The 20,088-nt window shown below is 35.8% G+C and overlaps 2 protein-coding genes across 3 annotated transcripts in view; one reads left to right on the top strand and one right to left on the bottom strand.

The window, feature by feature from the left end:
• The window catches only part of TMEM266 (transmembrane protein 266), a 199,627-nt gene extending 181,098 nt beyond the window's left edge, over nt 1-18,529 (top strand). Inside the window, exons 12-13 of the mRNA XM_067754920.1 lie at nt 16,701-16,762; nt 18,483-18,529. Of these exons, the coding sequence (XP_067611021.1) occupies nt 16,701-16,724 (24 nt within the window). The 3' untranslated portion in view covers nt 16,725-16,762; nt 18,483-18,529. The remainder of the gene's footprint in view (nt 1-16,700; nt 16,763-18,482) is intronic.
• ETFA (electron transfer flavoprotein subunit alpha) overlaps nt 1-20,088 on the bottom strand; it is an 85,545-nt gene that overhangs the window by 29,613 nt on the left and 35,844 nt on the right. The gene's annotated exons all lie outside the window — the stretch shown is intronic.

The following is a 20,088-nucleotide window of genomic DNA, read 5'->3' as shown; positions in this document are numbered from 1 at the left end:
TCTATTGTAGGAAACTACTTTAACATCATACCTAGTGGTGAAACACTAGAATTCCCTTGAAAATAAGAGATAGGGATGTTTATCAATCAAAACTCCAACTGTGGAGCTTGACAAATTAATTCTAAAACTGTGAAGAATGGCAGAGAGCCAAAAATGGCTTAAGACGATTTTGGCGAAGAATGAGGGAGAGGGGTATTGCCCAACTAGATAATTTTATTATAAAGCTTTAGGTGCACTATTGGTACAATGATAAACAACTGATGGATAGAACAGAACAGGGAACACAGAAATAGACTTGTGCATATATGTAAACTTGACATGTAAGAGGTAACACTGTAGATCAGTGGGGGAGAAAGGAAATGTGTAATAAATGATTAGCTACATGAGAAAAAATTAAAGTTACTTCACACCAAACAAAAAATCAAATCAAGTAGATTATAAACCAAAATGGGAAAAGCAAAACTTTAAAACTTTTAAGAAAACAAATACTGATTAATATTGTTAAGACCCTGTCTTAGGAAAGATTCCTTAAATAAGACACAAAAAGCACATATCAAAAAAGAAAAACTGTTCAACAACGTTAAAATTATAAGCTTCTGTTTATCAAAAAATATGATTTAAAAAATGGAAAAGACAGCCATAACTGAGAGGAAATGTAACATACATAACAAAAGATTAGTATCTAGAATATATAAAAGAACTTCCAGAAATTGATAAGAAGACAGACAATTCTATAGAAAAATGGGCAAAAAAGATATAAACAGGAAACTCAGAGAGGGAAAAAACCACGAATGGACATTTAGCATATGAAAAGATCCCTCACTAATAATCAGGGAAAAGCAAATTAAAAAACACAGTGAGATTTCATGCCCATAAGACTAGCAAAACTTTTTAAAAATTGTAGTAAAACATAACTAACAAAGAAGTTACCATTTTAATCATTTTTAAGTGTAGTTCTGTAGCATTAAGTGTGTTTGCCTTGCTCTGCAACCATCACCACTACCTATCTTTGGAACTATCATCTATCTCTAGAACTGTAAAACCTTAAAAAAGAGAAAATACCAAAATACAGAGATGATGAGAATAAAGGTAAATTTTATAAACTGTTGTTAAGTGTAAATAGCCACTTTGGAAAATAATTTGTCAATATCTGGTAAAGCTAGACATTTACTGGTAACTAAGCTATTCCACCCTTAGGCATACTTCTCTAGGGAAATACTAACATACAAGGAGACATTTAAGAATCTTTATAGCAACATTACTTGTAATAGCAAGAATTTATAGACTACCTAAATAAACATCCATTAATAGGAAAATGGTGGAGTTATGATATATTTATATACTAGAATACCATAAATCAATGTAACACAAATGAAAAGATGCTACCCGCATTAAATGAATGAATCTCACAAACAAAACTGACTAAAAACAGGATAAAGAACACATACAGTAAACAAAGTGGGTATAGAGGGAATATACCTTAACATAATAAAGGCCATATATGAAAACCCCACACATAACATCATACTCAACAGTGAAAAGCTGGAAGTTTTTCCTCTAAGATTAGGAGTAAGTCAAGGACGCCCACTCTCACCAATCTCATTTGATATAGTATTAAAAGTCCTCACCACAGCAATTAGGCAAGAAAAAGAAATAAAAGGCATCCAAAGGCATTCCTTGGGAAGGAAGAAATAAAACTGTCTCTATTTGCAGATGACATGATATTATATACAGAAAACCCTAGCTCTCCTGCCCACCTGGCAGTGGTGCATGGAAGGCAGGGGTGTGGACCCCGGCCTGCCTTTGGTCTTCCACCACTGCCTCTCATGCCATGGGCACTCTAGCCTCACTGCATGTCTCATGACAGGCCCTCCCCACAGTGGGGTAAGGGCGGGGGTGTCCTGCCACCACCATGCACCCCCCTCAGTGTGTGAGAGCATCTCGCCCTGCCCTCAGTGGTGTCCCTGCAGTGCTCCGGGTTGCCCCTCAGTGGCCCAAGCTGTGGCATCATTTCCCATTGCCAGCAAGGCCCTCGAGTCCCCACCGCGATGGTACGACCATTGAGCAGCTCTCTCGGGATACTGAGAGGTCTTTTCCAGAGATGTTCATGAATGGGCTCCTTTCCAGCCTAGAGGTCGACCTGAATAGATTCTCATCATTCTATGTGATTTCAAGGGCACCTATCAGGCACCAGAGGGGGACCATGGACACCTAAGGGGACGGGAGGAACCCCCAGTGACTGGCTTCTGGGATCTTGGTGCCCAGGCTGGAGGTATGGCCCAAGCTCCTGTGGTGGGAGCTCTGAGTCCAAACTGCTGGACTAACAGAGAACCTCAGACCCCAGGGAATATCAATCGGAGTGAGGCCTCCCAGAGGTCCTCATTTCAACACTAAGACCCAGCTCTATCCAACTGCCTGAAAACTCCAGTACTGGACATCTCAGGCCAAACAACCAGTGAGACGGGAATACAGCACCACCCATCAAAAAAAAAATGAAATGACAAAAAAATATGTTACAGATGAAGGAGCAAGACCAAATAAATGAAGACAAAATAGGCAACCTACCTGAAAAAGAATTCAGAGTAATGATAGTAAAGATGATCCAAAATCTCGGAAACAGAATGGAGAAAATACAAGAAACATTTAACAAGGACCTAGAAGAACTAAAGATGAAACAAACAACGATGAACAACACAATTACTGAAATTAAAAATACTCTAGAAGGAATCAATAACAGCATAACTGAGGCAGAAGAACGGATAAGTGAGCTGAAAGATAAAAGGGTGGAAATAACTGCCAGGGAGCAGAATAAAGAAAAAAGAATGAAAAGAATTGAGGACAGTCTCAGAGACCTCTGGGACAACATTAAACACACGAACATTCAAATTATAGAGGTCCCAGAAGAAGAAGAGAAACAGAAAGGGACTGAGAAAATATTTGAAGAGATTATAGTGGAAAACTTCCATAACATGGGAAAGGAAATAGTCAAACAAGTCAAGGAAGCACAGAGAGTATCATACAGGATAAACCCAAAGAGAAACATGCTGAGACACATATTAATCAAACTATCAAAAATTAAATACAAAGAAAAAATATTAAAAGCAGCAAGGAAAAGTAACAAATAACATACAATGGAATCCCCAAAAGGTTAACAGCTGATTTTTCAGCAGAAACTCTTCAAGCCGGAAGGGAGTGGCAGGAGGTATTTAAAGTGATAAGAGAAAAACCTACAACCAAGATTACTCTACCAAGCAAGGATTTCATTCAGATTCGATGGAGACATTAAAACCTTTACAGACAAGCAAAAGTTAACAGAATTCAGTACCACCAAACCAGATTTACAACGAATGCTAAAGGAACTTCTCTAGATACACAAGAGACGGAAAAGACCTACAATAACAAACCCGAAACAATTAACAAAATGGTAATAGGAACAAACATATGGATAATTAACTTAAATGTAAATGGATTAAATGCTCCAACTAAAAGATATAGACTGGCTGAATGGATACACAGACAAGACCTACACAACCTGCCTACAAGACACCCACTTCAGACCTAGAGACACATACAGACTGAAAGTGAGGGGATGGAAAAAGATGTTCCATGCAAACGGAAATTGAAAGAAAGCTAAACAATAATGCTACTAAATAACCAAGAGATCACTGAAGAAATCAGAGGAAATAAAAAAATACCTAGAAACAAATGACAACGAAAACACGACGACCCAATACCTATGGGATGCAGCAAAAGCAGTTCTAAGAGGGAAGTTTATAGCAATACAATCCTACCTCAAGAAACAAGAAACATCTCAAATAAACAAACTAACCTTACACCTAAAGCAATTAGAGAAAGAAGGAAAAAAAACCCCAAAATTAGCAGAAGGAAAGAAATCATAAAAATTAGATCAGAAATAAATGAAAAAGAAATGAAGCAAACAATAGCAAAGATCAATAAAACTAAAAGTTGGTTCTTTGAGAAGATAAACAAAATTGATAAAACATTAGCCAGACTCAACAAGAAAAATAGGGAGAAGACTCAAATCAACATTACTAGAAATGAAAAAGAAGTAACAACTGACAATGCAGAAATACAAAGGATCGTGAGAGATTACTACAAGCAACTATATGCCAATAAGATGGACAACCTGAAAGAAATGGAAAAATTCTTAGAAAAGCACAATCTTCCAAGACTGAACCAGGAAGAAATAGAGAGTATAAACAGCACAATCACAAGCACTGAAATTGAGACTGTGATTAAAAATCTTCCAAGAAACAAAAGCCCAGGACCAGACAGCTTCACAGGCAAATTCTAACAAACATTTAGAGAAGAGCTAACACCTATCCTTCCCAAACTCTTCCAAAATATAGCAGAGGGAGGAACACTCCCAAACTCATTCTACGAGGCCACTATCACCCTGATACCAAAACCAGATGTCACAAAGATGTCACAAAGAAAGAAAACTACAGGCCAATATTACTGATGAAAATAAATACAAAAATCCTCAACAAATTACTAGCAAACAGAATCTAGCAGCACATTACAAGGATCATACACCACAATCAAGTGAGGTTTATCCCAGGAATGCAAGGATTCTTCAGTGTACACAAATCAATCAATGTGATAAACCATATTAACAAACTGAAGGAGAAAAACAATATGATCATCTCAACAAATGCAGAAAAAGCTTTCAACAAAATTCAACACCCATTTAAGATAAAAATTCTCCAGAAAGTAGGTATAGAGGAAACCTGCCACAACATAATAAAGGCCATATATGACAAACCCACAGCCAAGATCCCTCTCAATGGTGAAAAACTGAAACATTTCCTCTAAGTTCAGGAACAAGACAAGGTTGTCCACTCTCACCACTATTATTCAACATAGTTTTGGAAGTTTCAGCCCCAGCAATCAGAGCAGAAAAAGACATAAGAGGAATCCAAATCAGAAAAGAAGAAGTAAAACTGTCACTCTTTGCAGATGACATGATACTACACATAGAGAATCCTAAAGATGCTACCAGAAAACTACTAGAGCTAATCAATGAATTTGGTAGACTTGCAGGATACAAAATTAATGCACAGAAATCTCTTGCATTCCTACACACTAACAACGAAAAATCTGAAACAGAAATTAAGGAAACACTCCCATTTACCACTGCAACAAAAAGAATAAAGTACCTAGGAATAAACCTACCTAAGGAGACAAAAGACCTGTATGCAGAAAACTATAAGACACTGATAAAAGAAAGTAAAGACGATACAAACAGATGGAGACATATACCACGTTCTTGGATTGGAAGAATCAACATTGTCAAAATGACTCTACTACTCAAAGTAATCTACAGATTCAAGGCAATCCCTATCAAATTACCAATGGCATTTTTCACAGAACTAGAACAAAAAATTTCACAATTTGTATGGAAACACAAAAGACCCTGAATAGCCAAAGCAATCTTGAGAAAGAAAAACAAAGCTGGAGGAATCAGGCTCCTGGACTTCAGACAATACTATAAAGCTACAGTAATCAAGACAGTATGGTACTGGCACAAAAACAGAAATATAGATCAACAAAACAGGATAGAAAGCCCGGAGATAAACCCACGCACATATGTTCACCTTATCTTTGATAAAGGAGGCAAGAATATACAATGGAGAAAAGACAGCCTCTTCGATAAGTGGTGCTGGGAAAACTGGACAGCTACATGTAAAAGAATGAAATTAGAACACTTCCTAAAACGACACACCAAAATAAACTCAAAACGGATTAAAGACCTAAATGTAAGGCCAGACAGTATAAAACTCTTAGAGGAAAATACAGGCAGAACACTCTATGACATATATCACAGCAAGATCCTTTTTGACCCACCTCCTAGAGAAATGGAAATGGAAACAAAAATAAACAAATGGGACCTAATGAAACTTAAAAGCTTTTGCACAGCAAAGGAAACCATAAACAAGAAGAAAAGACAGTCCTCGGGATGGGAGAAAATATGTGCAAACAAAGCAACTGACAAAGGATTAATCTCCAAAATATACAAGCAGCTCATGCAGCTCAATATCAAAAAAAACAAACAACCCAATCCAAAAATGGGCAGACCTAAATAGACAGTTCTCCAAAGAAGATATACAGATTGTCAACAAACACATTAAAAGATGCTCAACATCACTAATCATTAGAGAAATGCAAATCAAAACTTCAATGAGGTATCACCTCATACAGGTCAGAATGGCCATCATCAAAAAGTCTACAAACATAAATGCTGGAGAGGGTGTGGAGAAAAGGGAACCCTCTTGCACTGTTGGTGGGAATGTAAATTGATACAGCTCTATGGAGAACAGTATGCAGGTTCCTTACAAAACTAAAGCAGAACTACCATACAACCCAGCAATCCCACTACTGGGCATATACCCTGAGAAAACCATAATTCAAAAAGAGTCATGTACCACAATGATCATTGCAGCTCTATTTACAATAGCCAGGACATGGAAGCAACCTAAGTGTCCACTGACAGATGAATAATGAAGATGTGGCACATATATAATGGAATGTTACTCAGCCATAAAAAGAAACAAATTTGAGTTATTTGTAGTGAGATGGATGAATCTAGAGTCTGTCATACAGAGTGAAGTAAGTGAGAAAGAGAAAAACAAATACTGTATGCTAACACGTATATATGGAATCTAAAAAAAAAAATGATTCTGATGAACGAAGGGCAGGTCAGGAATAAAGACACAGACGTAGAGAATGGACTTGAGGAGACAGGGAAGGTACGGGTAAGCTGGGACGAAGTGAGAGAGTAGCACTGACATATATACACTGCCTAATATAAAATAGATAGCTAGTGGAAAGCAGCCACATAGCACAGGGAGATCAGCTTGGTGTTTTGTGACCACCTATGGGTTTTGGATAAGGAGGGTGGGAGGGAGGCGCAAGAGGGATGGGATATGGGGATATATGTATACATATTGCTGATTCACTTTGTTATACAGCAGAAACTATCACAACACTTTAAAGCAATTATACTCCAATAAAGATGTTAAAAAATAAAAATAAAATAATGTCTGAAAATTAAAAAGAGAAAACCCTAAAGACGCCACCAAAAAATTGTTAGCACTAATAAATGAATTAACTTGCAAGATACAAAATCAATATATAGAAATCTGTTGTGTTTCTACACACTAACAACAAACTATCAGAAAGAAAAATTAAGAAAACTGCCCTATTTACAACTGCATCAAAAAGAATAAAATAACTGGGAATACATTTAACTAAGGAGGTTAAAGACCTGTATACTAAAAACTATGACCCTGATGAAAGAAATTAAAGAAGACACAAATAAATGGAAAGATATTCTGTGCTCATGGATTAGAAGAATTAATATTGTTAAAACATCCATACTACCCAAAGCAGTGTACAGATTAAATGCAATCCCTATGAAAATTCCAATGGCATTTTTCACAGAATTAGAACAATCCTAAAATGTGTATGGAACCAAAATATACCTTGAATAGCTAAAGTAATCTTGAAAAAGAATAAAAAAGCTGGAGGCACCATATCAGAAATTTGTAATATAATTTAAAACTATATCACAAAGCTATAGTAATCAAAACAGTATGGTACTGACATAAAACAGACATATAGATCAATGGAATAGAACAGAGAACCCAGAAATAAACCCATTCACATATGGTCAATTAATTTATGACAAAGGAGCCAAGAATGTACAATGGGGAAAGGACAATCTCTTCAATAAATGGTGCTGGGAAGACTGGACAGCCACAGGCAAAAGAATGAAACTGGACCACTATCTTAAACCATACACAAAAATCAAATCAAAATGGATTAAGGACTCGAATAAGACCTGAAACCATAAAACGCTTAGAAAACATAGGTGGTAAGCTCCTTGACATTAGTCTTGGTGATGGTATTTTAGATTTCACACCAAAGGCAATAAAAGCAAAAATAAACAAGTAGGGCTATATCAAACTAAAAGGCTTCTGCGCAGCAAAGGAAACCATCAACAAAATGAAAAGGCTACGTACTGAATGGAAGAAAATATGTGCAAATCATATATCCAATAAGGGGTTAATATCCAAAACATGTAAACAACTCACACACCTCAACAGCAAAGAAAAAACAAAACAGAATCCAATTAAAAAAATGGGCTGAGGTTATGAACAGACATTCTTCCCAAGGAAGCCACACAGAAGATGGCCAACAGGTACATGAAAAGATACTTAATGTTGCTAATCATCAGAGAACTGCAAATCAAAATCACAATGAGATAGCACCTCACACTCTTAGAAATGGCTGCTATGAAAAACAAAACAAACAAAAACCCAAGAGACGACAGCTGGCTAGGGTGTGGAGAAAACGGAGCCCTTGTGCACTGTTGATAGGAATGTAAATTGGCACAGCCACTATGGAGAACAAAATTAAAACGAGAACTACCATATGATCCAGCAATTCCACTTTTGGATTTTTATTCAAAGAACACAAAAACACTAACTTGAAAAGATATTTATTGCAGCATTATTTACAACAGCCAAGATACAGCAACAACCTAAGTATCCACCAATGGATACATGGATAAAGAAAATATGGTGTGGGGCTTCCCTGGTGGCCCAGTGGTTGAGAGTCCGCCTGCTGATGCAGGGGACACAGGTTCGTGCCCCGGTCCAGGAAGATCCCACATGCCTCGGAGCGGCTGGGCCCATGAGCCATGGCCGCTGAGTCTGCGCGTCCGGAGCCTGTGCTCCACAACGGGAGAGGCCACAACAGTGAGAGGCCCACGTACCGCAAAACAAAAACAAAAAGAAAAAGAAAATATGGTGTGTACATATATACAATGGAATACTATTCTGCCATAAAAAAGAATGAAATCTTGCCACCTTGAGAGCGTTATGATAAATGAAATAAGAGAAAGACAAACACCATATGATCTCACTTAATGTGGAATCTAAAAAAACAAACAACTCTAAGCTCATTGATACGGAGAACAGATTGGTGGTTGCTGGGGGTGGGGAGGAAGGGTCAGAGGGTGGGAAAAATGAGCGAAGGGAGTCAAAAAGGCACCAACTTCCAGTTATAAAATAAATGAGTCATGGAGATGTAATGCACAGCATGGTGACTATAGTTAATGATATTGTACTGCACATTTGAAAGTTGCTACAAGAGTAAATCCTAAAAGTACTCATCAGAAGAAAAAAAATTCTATAACGATATATGGTGATGGATGTTAACAAAAAAACAGCATGCTATTATTAACATAAAGTTTTAAAAATATACAAAACAGTAGTATGTATCAGTGCTTCCCAACTTATTTATATCATGGCACACAGAAAATAGTAATATTTGTATGGTGCACTAGGCTAAATGAACAAGGCTAGTCATAATATTTACTCTTCCAAAGACTGAGAGGATCAACATCTTGGTAAACTTGTAAATCATCCACGGCACTCAAGTTGAAAAGTTCAGCTCTATACTGTTTAGGGATCTGTCGATATACAGTAAAAGTAAAAATGAAATGCATTGAATAATCATCAAATTTAGGTTACGTTTGAGGGGAGGGAAGGATATGCATTGAACAAAGAGTTACAGGGGTTTTCAATTGTAATACTGCTTTTTAAATTTGGTGGTAAAAACGTAGGTGTTTACTGTATTATTTTATATATAAATATATATTTACATATATATTTTTTAAATAAAAAGAAAAGAATGGGAAACAAAGTGAATTTAGTAAACATAAGCTAATTTTTCAAGCTTAGCCTAGCAAGAGAGATAAACAGGGTGGTAGCTAGCAGGGAAAAAGAGCTGCTGGGTGGGTAGATGAATCATTTTCTTTTTTTAAGGTTATAAAATAGCAGCCAGGGACTTCCCTGGTGATGCAGTGGTTAACAATCTGCCTGCCAATGCAGGGGACACGGGTTCGATCGCTGGTCCGGGAAGATCTCACATGCCACGGAGCAACTAAGCCTGTGCGCCACAACTCCTGAGCCTGCGCTCTATAACCTGCAAGCCGCAACTACTGAAGCCTGTGTGCTTAGAGCCCTGCCCCTGCTCTGCAACAAGAGAAGCCACTGCAATGAGAAGCCCGCGCACCACAACTAAGAGTAGCCCCTGCTAGCCACAACTAGACAAAGTCCGCATGCAGCAATGAAGACCCAAAGGCAGCCAAATAAATAAATAAATAAAACTAAAATAAATAAATAAATAGCAGCCAGTAGAGAGGTGCCCTGGACCCAAAGTATGGGGGTAATTAATGAAATACCATCTCAAAGGAGGTAAGAAGTGATGGGATCCAACGACAGGTAGACATATTAGTATTAAATAAGAAAAGGGCCACCTCTTTCTGTGATACATATAGGTAACCTTGGTTTTTGTTTTGTATTGTTTTTGCTTTCATAGAGAGGACAATAAGTTGACTTGTGAAGCAGAAGGAAAGGTCAGTGCCCAAGAATAAGGGAAATGATACTAAATAAGGGGTTTAAAAAATTGGTACAATATAAAATAATGTAGTTGATATATACTAACAAATCAAAATTCAGTTCAGGTAGATATACTTGCAGAAAACTGTCTGAGGCTATACAATCCACCAATTTTTTCTGGACAAGTGATTTTCAAAACGTGCTCAGGGCTCTAATCACTCTGCAAAGGTGCCATAGAAAATCTCTCAGAATACTGAGAAAGGGAGGGAGCTGAGTTAGTAGCACTCCAGATACATGGCCCCAATTCAATCCCACTTTTTCTTATGTTATGTATGGAGCTTTCTGATAAGATTTCATATGAAGAAGGGCTCTACAACGAAACCACTATGAAATTTTACCCTAGCCAGACCTACAGGCCCAAAAGCAAATAATTTTGACTCCTTACAGTAGTACACTTAAATAATAGGCAATTGGCTGACACTGAAAAATACTATTTTTTAAAAAAAAACCTGCCCTATGAAACCACTGTCCTATTTATAATAAAGATATTGTTGAGGATGTTAATCAATAGTGTCCTCTGTATAAGGGCTCAAGGGATAAATGTATTTCTCTGATCTTGATACCAGGCCAAATTATGCTTCCCATGTGCAATTAGTTTGTTTTTACCTTAGGGACAATGTAAATGAAGACACTGATCTTGTTTCCCAATATGAACTGGCTTCTAGAAAACCTAGTGCCAAATTGGCAGCCCGGGTCTAACAAATGGACAAGGCCATACAGAATTTATTTTCTTTAAAATCTCTCTCCTAGTTTCAACACATATCTCTAACCTTTGTTTACCCTCCACCTGAATTTTCTCAAGACCACTCAAATTGCTATCCAGCCACCCCCCTACCTCACCCCAAGAGATACAAGGCAGAGTTTGGCTGTGACAGGTATGGGAGCGGAAAGTCAGAGCAGGAACACTAAGAAATCCCTATCTCTGAGGCCCAGGTGCAGAGGACCTGCCTAAGATAAGGTTAAATAAGAACTGAGAACCACCCCTTACCACAACCAAAGACTAAAGAGATATGACAACTAAATGCAATACTTGGCCCTAAACTAGATGCTGTACTGAGAGGGGAAATATATTATCATGAACATCAACAGGCTAATAAAATAGGAATATTCCATTAGAATATGGAAAACTGGAATTGGAATATCAACTGACAAAATCCAGATATGGAATGTAAACTGTACTTTGGCAATGTAAGAGACTATTTCTTTTTTTTTCTTTTATTGAAGTATGTTGATTTACAATGCTGTGCCAATCTCTGCTATACAGCAAAGTAATTCAGTTATACACATGTACACATTTATTAAAATATTTTTTCCATTATGGTTTATCACAGGATTTTGAGTATAGTTCCCTGTGCTATACATTAGGACCTTGTTGTTTAGCCATTCTAAATGTAATTGTTTGCATCTACCAACCTGAAACTCCCAGTCCGTCCCTCTCCCTCCCCCATTCCCCCTGGCAACCACAAGTCTGTTCTCTATGTCTATGAGTCTATTTCTATTTTGCAGATAGGTTCATCTGTGCCACATTTTAGATTCCATACATAAGTAATATATGGTGTTTGTCTTTCTCATTCTGACTTACTTCACTTAGTATGATAATCTCTAATTGCATCCATGTTGCTGCAAATGGCATTTCATTCTTTTTTATGGCTGAGTAGTCCATTGTATACATGTACCACATCTTCTTTATCCATTCATCTGTCAATGGACATTTAGTTGTTTCCATGTTTTGGCTATTGTGAACAGTACTGCTATGAACATACAGGTGGATGTATCTTTTCGAATTATAGTTTTGTCTGGGTATATTCCCAGGAATGGGATTGCTGAATTATATGGTAATTCTATTTTTAGTTTCCTGAGGAACCCCCAAACTGTTCTCCATAGTGGCTGTACCAACTAACATTCCCACCAACAGTGTAGGAGGGTTCCCTTTTCTGCACACCCTCTCCAGCATTTGTTATTTATAGACTTTTTAATGATGGCCATTCTGACCGGTGTAAGGTGGTACCTCACTGTAGTTTTGATTTGCATTTCTCTATTAATCAGTGATGTTGAGCATCTTTTCATGTGCCTACTGGTCATCTGTAAGTCTTCTTTGGAAAAATGTCTATTAAGGTCTTCTGCCCATTTTCAATTGGGTTGTTTGGTTTTTTGTTACGGAGTTGTATGAGCTCTTTGTATATTTTGGAGATTAAGGCCTTTTGGGCTTAATATTTGCTTAATTTGCAAATATTTTCTCCCATTCTGAGGGTTGCCTTTTTGGGCTTTTTTGTTTTTTATGGTTTCCTTTGCTGTGTAAAAGCTTGTAAGTTTGATTAGGTGCCCTTTGTTTTTGTTTTTATTTCTATTGCCTTGGGAGATTGACCTAAGAAAACTTTGGTATGATTTATGTTAGAGAATGTTTTGCCTATGCTTTCTTCTAGGAGTTTTATGGTGTCATGTCTTATGTTTAAGTCTTTAAGCCATTTTGAGTTTACTTCTGTGCATGGTGTGAGGGTGTTCTAACTTCATTGATTTACATGCAGCTGTTCAACTTTTCCAGCACCCCTTGCTGAAGAGGCTGTTTTTTTCCCATTTTATATTCTTGCCTTCTTTGTCGAAGATTAATTGACCGTAGGTGTGTGAGTTTATTTCTGGGCTCTCTATTCTGTTCCATTGATCCGTATGCCCGTTTTGATTTCTGTAGCTTTGTAGTACTGTCTGAAGTCTGAGAGAGTTATGCCTCCTGCTTTGTTTTTCTTCCTCAGGATTGCCCTAGCAATTCTGGGTCTTTCATGGTTCCATACAAAATTTTGAATTATTTGTTCCAGTTCTGTGAAAAATGTCATGGGTAATTTGACAGGGATCACATTAAATCTGTAGATTGCTTTGGGTAGTATTGCCATTTTAACAATATTAATTCTTCCAATCCAAGAGCATGTGGTATCTTTCCATTTCTTTGAATCCTCTTTTATTTCCTCTATTAATGTTTTATAGTTCTCAGCATATAAGTCTTTCACCTCCTTGATCAGGTTATTCCTAGGTATTTTATTTTTTCAGGTGCAATTTTAAAAGGTATATATATATTTTACATTCCCTTTCTAGTATTTCATTGTTAGTGTAAAGGAATGCAACCAACTTCTGAATGTTAATCTTGTATCCTGCTACTTTGCTGAATTCATTTATTAGATCTAATAGTTTTTGTGTGGAGTCCTTAGGGTTTTCTATATACAGTATGTCATCTGCATATAGTGACAATATTAGCTCTTCCCTTCCAATTTGGATACCTTTTATTTCTTTTTCTTGTCTGACTGCTATGGCTAAGACTTCCACTATTATGTTGAAGAGAAGTGGTGAGAGTGGGCATCCCTGTCCTGTTCCAGATTTTAATGGGAAGGCATTCAACTTTTCACCCTTGAGTATTATACTGGCTGTGGGTTTGTCATAAATGGCATTTATTATGTTGAGATATGTTCCCTCTATTCCCACTTTGGTAACAGTTTTTATCATGAATGGATGTTGAATTTTGTCAAATGCTTTTCCTGGATCTACTGAGATAATCATGTGGCTTTTTACTTTTCTTTTGTTAATGTGGTATATTACATTGACTTGCGTATCTTGAACCATCCTTGTGAACCTGGGATGAATCCACTTGGTTGCGGTATATGATCTTCTTTATATGTTGTTGGATTCAGTTTGCTAATATTTTGTTGAGAAATTTTTCATCTATATTCATCAAAGATATGGCCTGTAATTTTCTTTCTTGGTGGTGTCTTTGGTTTTGGTATCAGAGTGATGGCGGCTTCATAGAATGTCTTTGGGAGTGTTCCCTCCTTTTCAATCTTTTGGAAGAGTTTGAGAAGAATCAGTGTAAGTTCTTCTTTGTATGTTTGGTAGAATGTGCCTGTGAAAACATCTGGTCCTGGACTTTTGTTTGTAGGAAGTTTTTTTTAATTACAGATTCTATTTCAATTCTAGTGATCAGTCTGTTCAAATTATCTATTTATTTTTGATTCAATTTTGGGCAGGCTGTATGTTTCTAGAAAGTTGTCCACTTCTTCTAGGTTGTCAAATTTCTTGGTACATAATTGTTCATAGTACTCTCCTACAGTTTTTTGTACTTCTGCGGTATCGGCTGAGATTTCTCCTTTTTCATTTCTTATTTTGTTTATTTGGGATCTCTCTCTTTTCTTCTTGGTGAGCCTGGACAGAGGTTTGTCAATTTTGTTCACCCTTTCAAAGAACGAGCTCTTGGTTTTGTTGGTTTTTTCCTATCGTTTTTTTAATCTCTATTTTATTTATTTCCTCCCTGATCTTAATTCTTTGCTTCCTTCTGCCAATTTTAGGTTTTGTTTGTTCTTCTTTTTCTAATTCTTTTAGGTGGTAGGTTAGGTTGTTTACTTGAGATTTTTCTTGTTTTTTGAGGCAGGCCTGTATCACTATGAATGCCCTCTAACAACTGCTTTTGCTGGATTCCATACATTTTGTATGGTTGTTTTCATATTCGTTTGTGTAAGAGACTATTTCTACTCTTTGGAAATACACACTGAAGTATTTACAGGTCATGATCTTACTGTCAGATAGTTCAGAAAAAAATTGTGTACATATGTGTACACATACACAGACACTGTATTATTTTTAATTTTCAAATTTTTATAAGTTTGAAATTATTTCCAAATAAAAAGTTAATTAAAAAAAAGGAATAGAAGTCTTTGTTGCAACAGTAAGCTACAGACTAGTGGATCCCTATAACTGGGTCTGAATTCTTACAGGCAGCATGAATCCATAAACATGTCAGATTGTTCCATATAAATAAATGTTCAGTAATCTTCCATATGTACGTGTCAACTGCTATGAATGATAATATAAAAATGTATTTAAAAGTATAACTAAATTCATAGCATCTCTGAGGTATTAGATATTTTCTTAAAAAATTGATAATAAAAGTAAAATTATTTTGTGAAATAACAAAATTTGCCTTTAAGTGTCCCCTTACGTGAAATAAGGAACTTCTTACTATTCATCATCGGAGAGAACTATGATGATGCTTTCCATAGCTGTAACAAAATGGCAACAAAATACAACATAGGATCTTCAAATAATATAAAGTTAAAAGGAATAAGAATGAAAAAAAATCAAGCTTTAAAAGATTCAGGAGGTTTTGGTGGTAAGACAACACAGACCCAAATTTAATAAAGATAACTAAAAGTACTTTGTTCAGCTTTAAACACTAAGAAACACTGCATTATTACTAAACATTGCATTATTACTAGACACGGTTTTAACAGCAAACAACAAAATATGGAGGAAGGAGAAGAGACATTTTGGATGTCTTCAAATGCCAACAGTAGGATCTGGCTGCCAAGAATCTAATGCAATATTAAGTAGCACTAATTAAAATATTATTTAGGAAGATAATAATCCAACTCTGTACTAGTCAGAGCACACATGAAGTAATATGCTCAATTCTAAACCTCAGGACTCCTGCTTATGGCCCTGAGAATAGTTTGTATCAGACTAACCCCCCTCTTGCAGAGAAAAACTGTGAAACCTGGTGAAAATAAAGGCAGCAACTGTTTAAATACATTGGAGATCAACCAAGATAGTGGACACTTGAGAAGCCAGAATTCTGTTGGGGAGGGAAGCACAATGAAAAGAGCCCACCATACACCTCTACTTCTTCCCTTGGGACATATGCAAATCTCCCACAAGGGAAATAAGAGCCCCTCAGAAAACAGCCACTTTAGATAGAAACCTGCAGTCTTATTAGTGGAGGGAACAAACAAGACAGTATTTACGGCTGCAACATTAGCTGGAAGGTGAGGAAAGTATTCCAGAGGGACAACCAAAAACTCTGCATACATATTCTGCTCAAAACTCTGGCTGACCACCCCCGGACACACACTGGACATGTGTCAGGTAGCCTCTGAGCCAGCTGGCTAGGCTAAAAGAGAAGAGGATTTGAGGTTTGAGTGCAGTCAAATTAATTGCCTGCGAAAACAAAAATGAATATTCTCAACAGAAATATAACAGAATCCATAATCTCTAAACATATTATTCAATCTGCATAATACGATCCCGAAGTACTAGGCCAGTGATTCTTAAAATGTGATCTGCATATTCCTGTAAGTCCCAAGACCCTTTCAGGGGTCTGCAAGGTCAAAAATATTTTCATGGTAATACTAAAGTGTTATTTGTCCTTTTCTCTCTCATTCTATCACAATGCTACAGTGCAGTTCTCCAGTGGTTACATGACTGTTTGAGGAAATCACCTCTCTGATAACTACCAGAAGGTATGCATCTGTATTTCTGTGTTACCTAAAAATGTTTAAAGTAGTAGGTTTTAAGTATAAATATGTATGTTTAGAGAGATTAACTCAGTTTGTTCTCAGTACAGTAGCTTGTGCTCTTATAGTTGTAATTTCTGTAACCTCATTATCATCCAATAAATTGATATTTGGAATCCCAAAGATTTCCCTGTGCCTACAAGGAAACACAAGAAGTACATTTTGTTACCTTATATGGCAATAAAAAATGTTTTGCAAATTTTTATATACTTTAAAATTTATCTAAAACTATAATTTTAGATTTTGCTAATATTTATACTAAAATACAGAAGACTCACTTTCCCAACCCACAGCTCCAACATCTACATCAAAAGATGCTGATAAAGATGAAACTGATAATAGAGATCTCTAACTTATGGAAAAGAGGAATCTATTCTAAAAAATATTGTGTAAAATTAAAAATAAGTGAAAATATGATGAAAGTTATCTTTCTCTTGGCTTCAGAGATGTTAATAATTTATGTTACTGTGTCTTTTGCAACAGAAATGATGGCCATTTTGAAAATAATTCCATTTAGAGAAAAATTAATTGAATGTTTTATTTTTAACACAGATGTGATGAGTTTAAAAGTAAAAAATTGTTTAGCTTTTCAAACCAGGAAGGAAAAAGTCACTGAAGCATCATATGGGTTATCATATTTCATTGGCTAGACAAGCACAGTTGCTAAAAGACTAATAAAGGTGACCTTGCTAAATGCCTGCTAGATGAAAAATCAGTGAAAGAAACTATGGCACTGCCACATTCCAATGATACAGGAACTTGCTGAATAAAAGATTCAACTGTAAACAGGAATATTAAGTTAATAAATCATCTGCAAAATTGTACTTTTGCCTAACAAAGAGACAAATCTATATAGTTGGGTTTTGTGTTTTAATTGTATTTGTCCAGTATCAATAACAACTAAATACTGAAGAATTCCTTTATGTGAATGCTTGGCAACAAACAAAAGTAGTACTGAAAAATTCAAAGTATTAAGTAACATTTTTGGATCTCATGGTTTATCCTAGAAAAACTGTATTGACTTTTGCACTGATGATGTAAAAATAACAGTGGGTAAAACTGCTGCCTTAGCATTAAGTAAGACAGTTGCGCCAAACTGTACTAGTTGTCACTGCATTCTCCATGGCCACATACAGTTTAAAAAAAAAAGAAAACCTGGTTTCACTTAACGCCCTTGATGAAGTAGTAAAAATTATTAGTTTTATTAAATCTTGACCTTTGAGTACACATCTTTTTAGTATTCTGTGTGACAAATCACGAAGTATGCAAAGTACTTCCATTGCATACAAAAGCACAATGATTGTCTTGAGGAAAATGGCTCGTGTGATGGTTTGAGTAAACCACCCACATTTTCATGGATCACCATTTCCACTTCAAAGAACAACTGATAGATATTTGGAGTTTTGGCAGACATTTTATTGAAAATGAATGAGGTGAGCTTATCAATTCCTAGAAAACAAAGTTTTTGTTGCCATGGACAAAATTTGTGAATTAAGTTGATAATTAGAATTTTTTAAAAACTTGTATCCATGAATATGAACTGTAAAGACTCCTCTAATGAGATGAGTGGTGATATTGATGAAGGTAATGTTTTGATATTGATAAAATGTGTCAACATTTGAAAGATCTACAAAACTCACTAAAGGTTATTTTCTAAATGTTACAGGATAGTGAAAGATCCATTCGAAGTACAATACAGACCAACAGATTTTAATGTAAGGGTATGAAAAGTTCATTGATATGTTTCAGATTCCACACTGCCAATACCCTTTAAGAATTTACTCCTTGCCAAGTTCTGATGTAGTGTAAAAGAAGAATATCTACAATTTTATGAAAAGGCTATTAAAATACTCCTTTCTTTCTATGTATCTGTGTGATGCTGGATTTTCTTCATATACTTCAATCAAACCAATATAAAACAACACAGTTAGTAGAAACGAGAATCTAGCAGTTTTCTACTAAGCCAGATATCAAGTCAAAAATGTAAAAAAATACCACTATTCTCATAAAATTTCTTTTGTTTTGGAAGACAGTTATTTTCACTAAAATGTTATTTATATTAAAAGAAATGGCTTTACTGTTGTTATTTTCAAAAGAATAAATATTTTAAAATTTTCTCAGTTTGAATTTCTAATATAAGAAATATCAATAGATATAACCCAAATAAACAAAAGCTCTGAGAGCCCTAAATAAATTTTAAAAGTAAGGATCCCTAAGACAAAAAATTTGAGAACCATTGTACTACAAACATAATGAAACAGGAAAGTGTGAAAATACAATCAAAGGACATCAACCCTGAAATAACCCAGAACTTGGAATTAGTACACAAGGATTTAAAAGCAGCTATTACAAGTATGGTCAAGGATGTAAAGGAAGATACCTGTAATGACTGCACAGATAAGAAATCTCAGCAGAGAAATGAAACTATAAAAAGAACCAAATGAAAATTTAGAACTAAAAAATACAAAATCAGAAATTTCCTAGATGGGTTTAATAGTATATTAGAAATTATAAAAGAGTCAGTAACCTTGAAGATAGACCAATAAAATTATTCAATATGAAGAACAGAGGCGAAAAAAAACATGAAAAAGAATGAACAGAACTTAAGTAACCTACAGAAGAATATAAAGATATCTAAAATATGTGCAACTGGAGTCCTAGAATAAAAGTAGAGAAAAATAATGTGGCATAGTGTTCTATGTCAACAGGCCAAATCTGGACTGCCATCTGTTTTTGTACATAAAGTTATAATGGAATACAACTCATTCACTTACTTACAAGTCTATGGCTGCTTCTGCTCTACAACAGAAGAGTTAAGTAGTTACAACAGAGACTATGGCCAATTAAACCAAAAATACTTCCTATGTGATTTACAGATAGCTTGCTGTCCCCTGGTCTAGATCTTTTATGTCCTTACTGAAATTTTTCATCTAGTTATTCTATCAATTACTGGGAGAAGGTATTAAACCCTCCAACTATAATTATGGATTTGTTTATTCCTCACTTTAGTTCTGTCAGATTTTGCCTGATGTATTTTGAAATTCTGTTATTGGGCAGTTACACATTCATGATAGTTCTTTCTGATAAATTGATCCTTTTATCATTACATAATGGCCTCTTTATGTTTGGCAGTACCCATTGTCTTGAAGTTTGCTTTATCTGATATTAAAAAAGACAAACCAGATTTCTTATGCTCACTATTTGTATGGTGTATTTTTTTCTATCTAAAATGTATTTCTTTTAGGTAGCATATAGCTGAGTCTTGCTTTTTA

The sequence above is a fragment of the Pseudorca crassidens genome, chromosome 1, assembly GCF_039906515.1.
Source record: "Pseudorca crassidens isolate mPseCra1 chromosome 1, mPseCra1.hap1, whole genome shotgun sequence".
NCBI lineage: Eukaryota > Metazoa > Chordata > Mammalia > Artiodactyla > Delphinidae > Pseudorca > Pseudorca crassidens.
The sequence above is the reverse complement of the archived record's forward strand: the minus strand, read 5'-3'. Positions and strand labels throughout refer to the sequence as shown.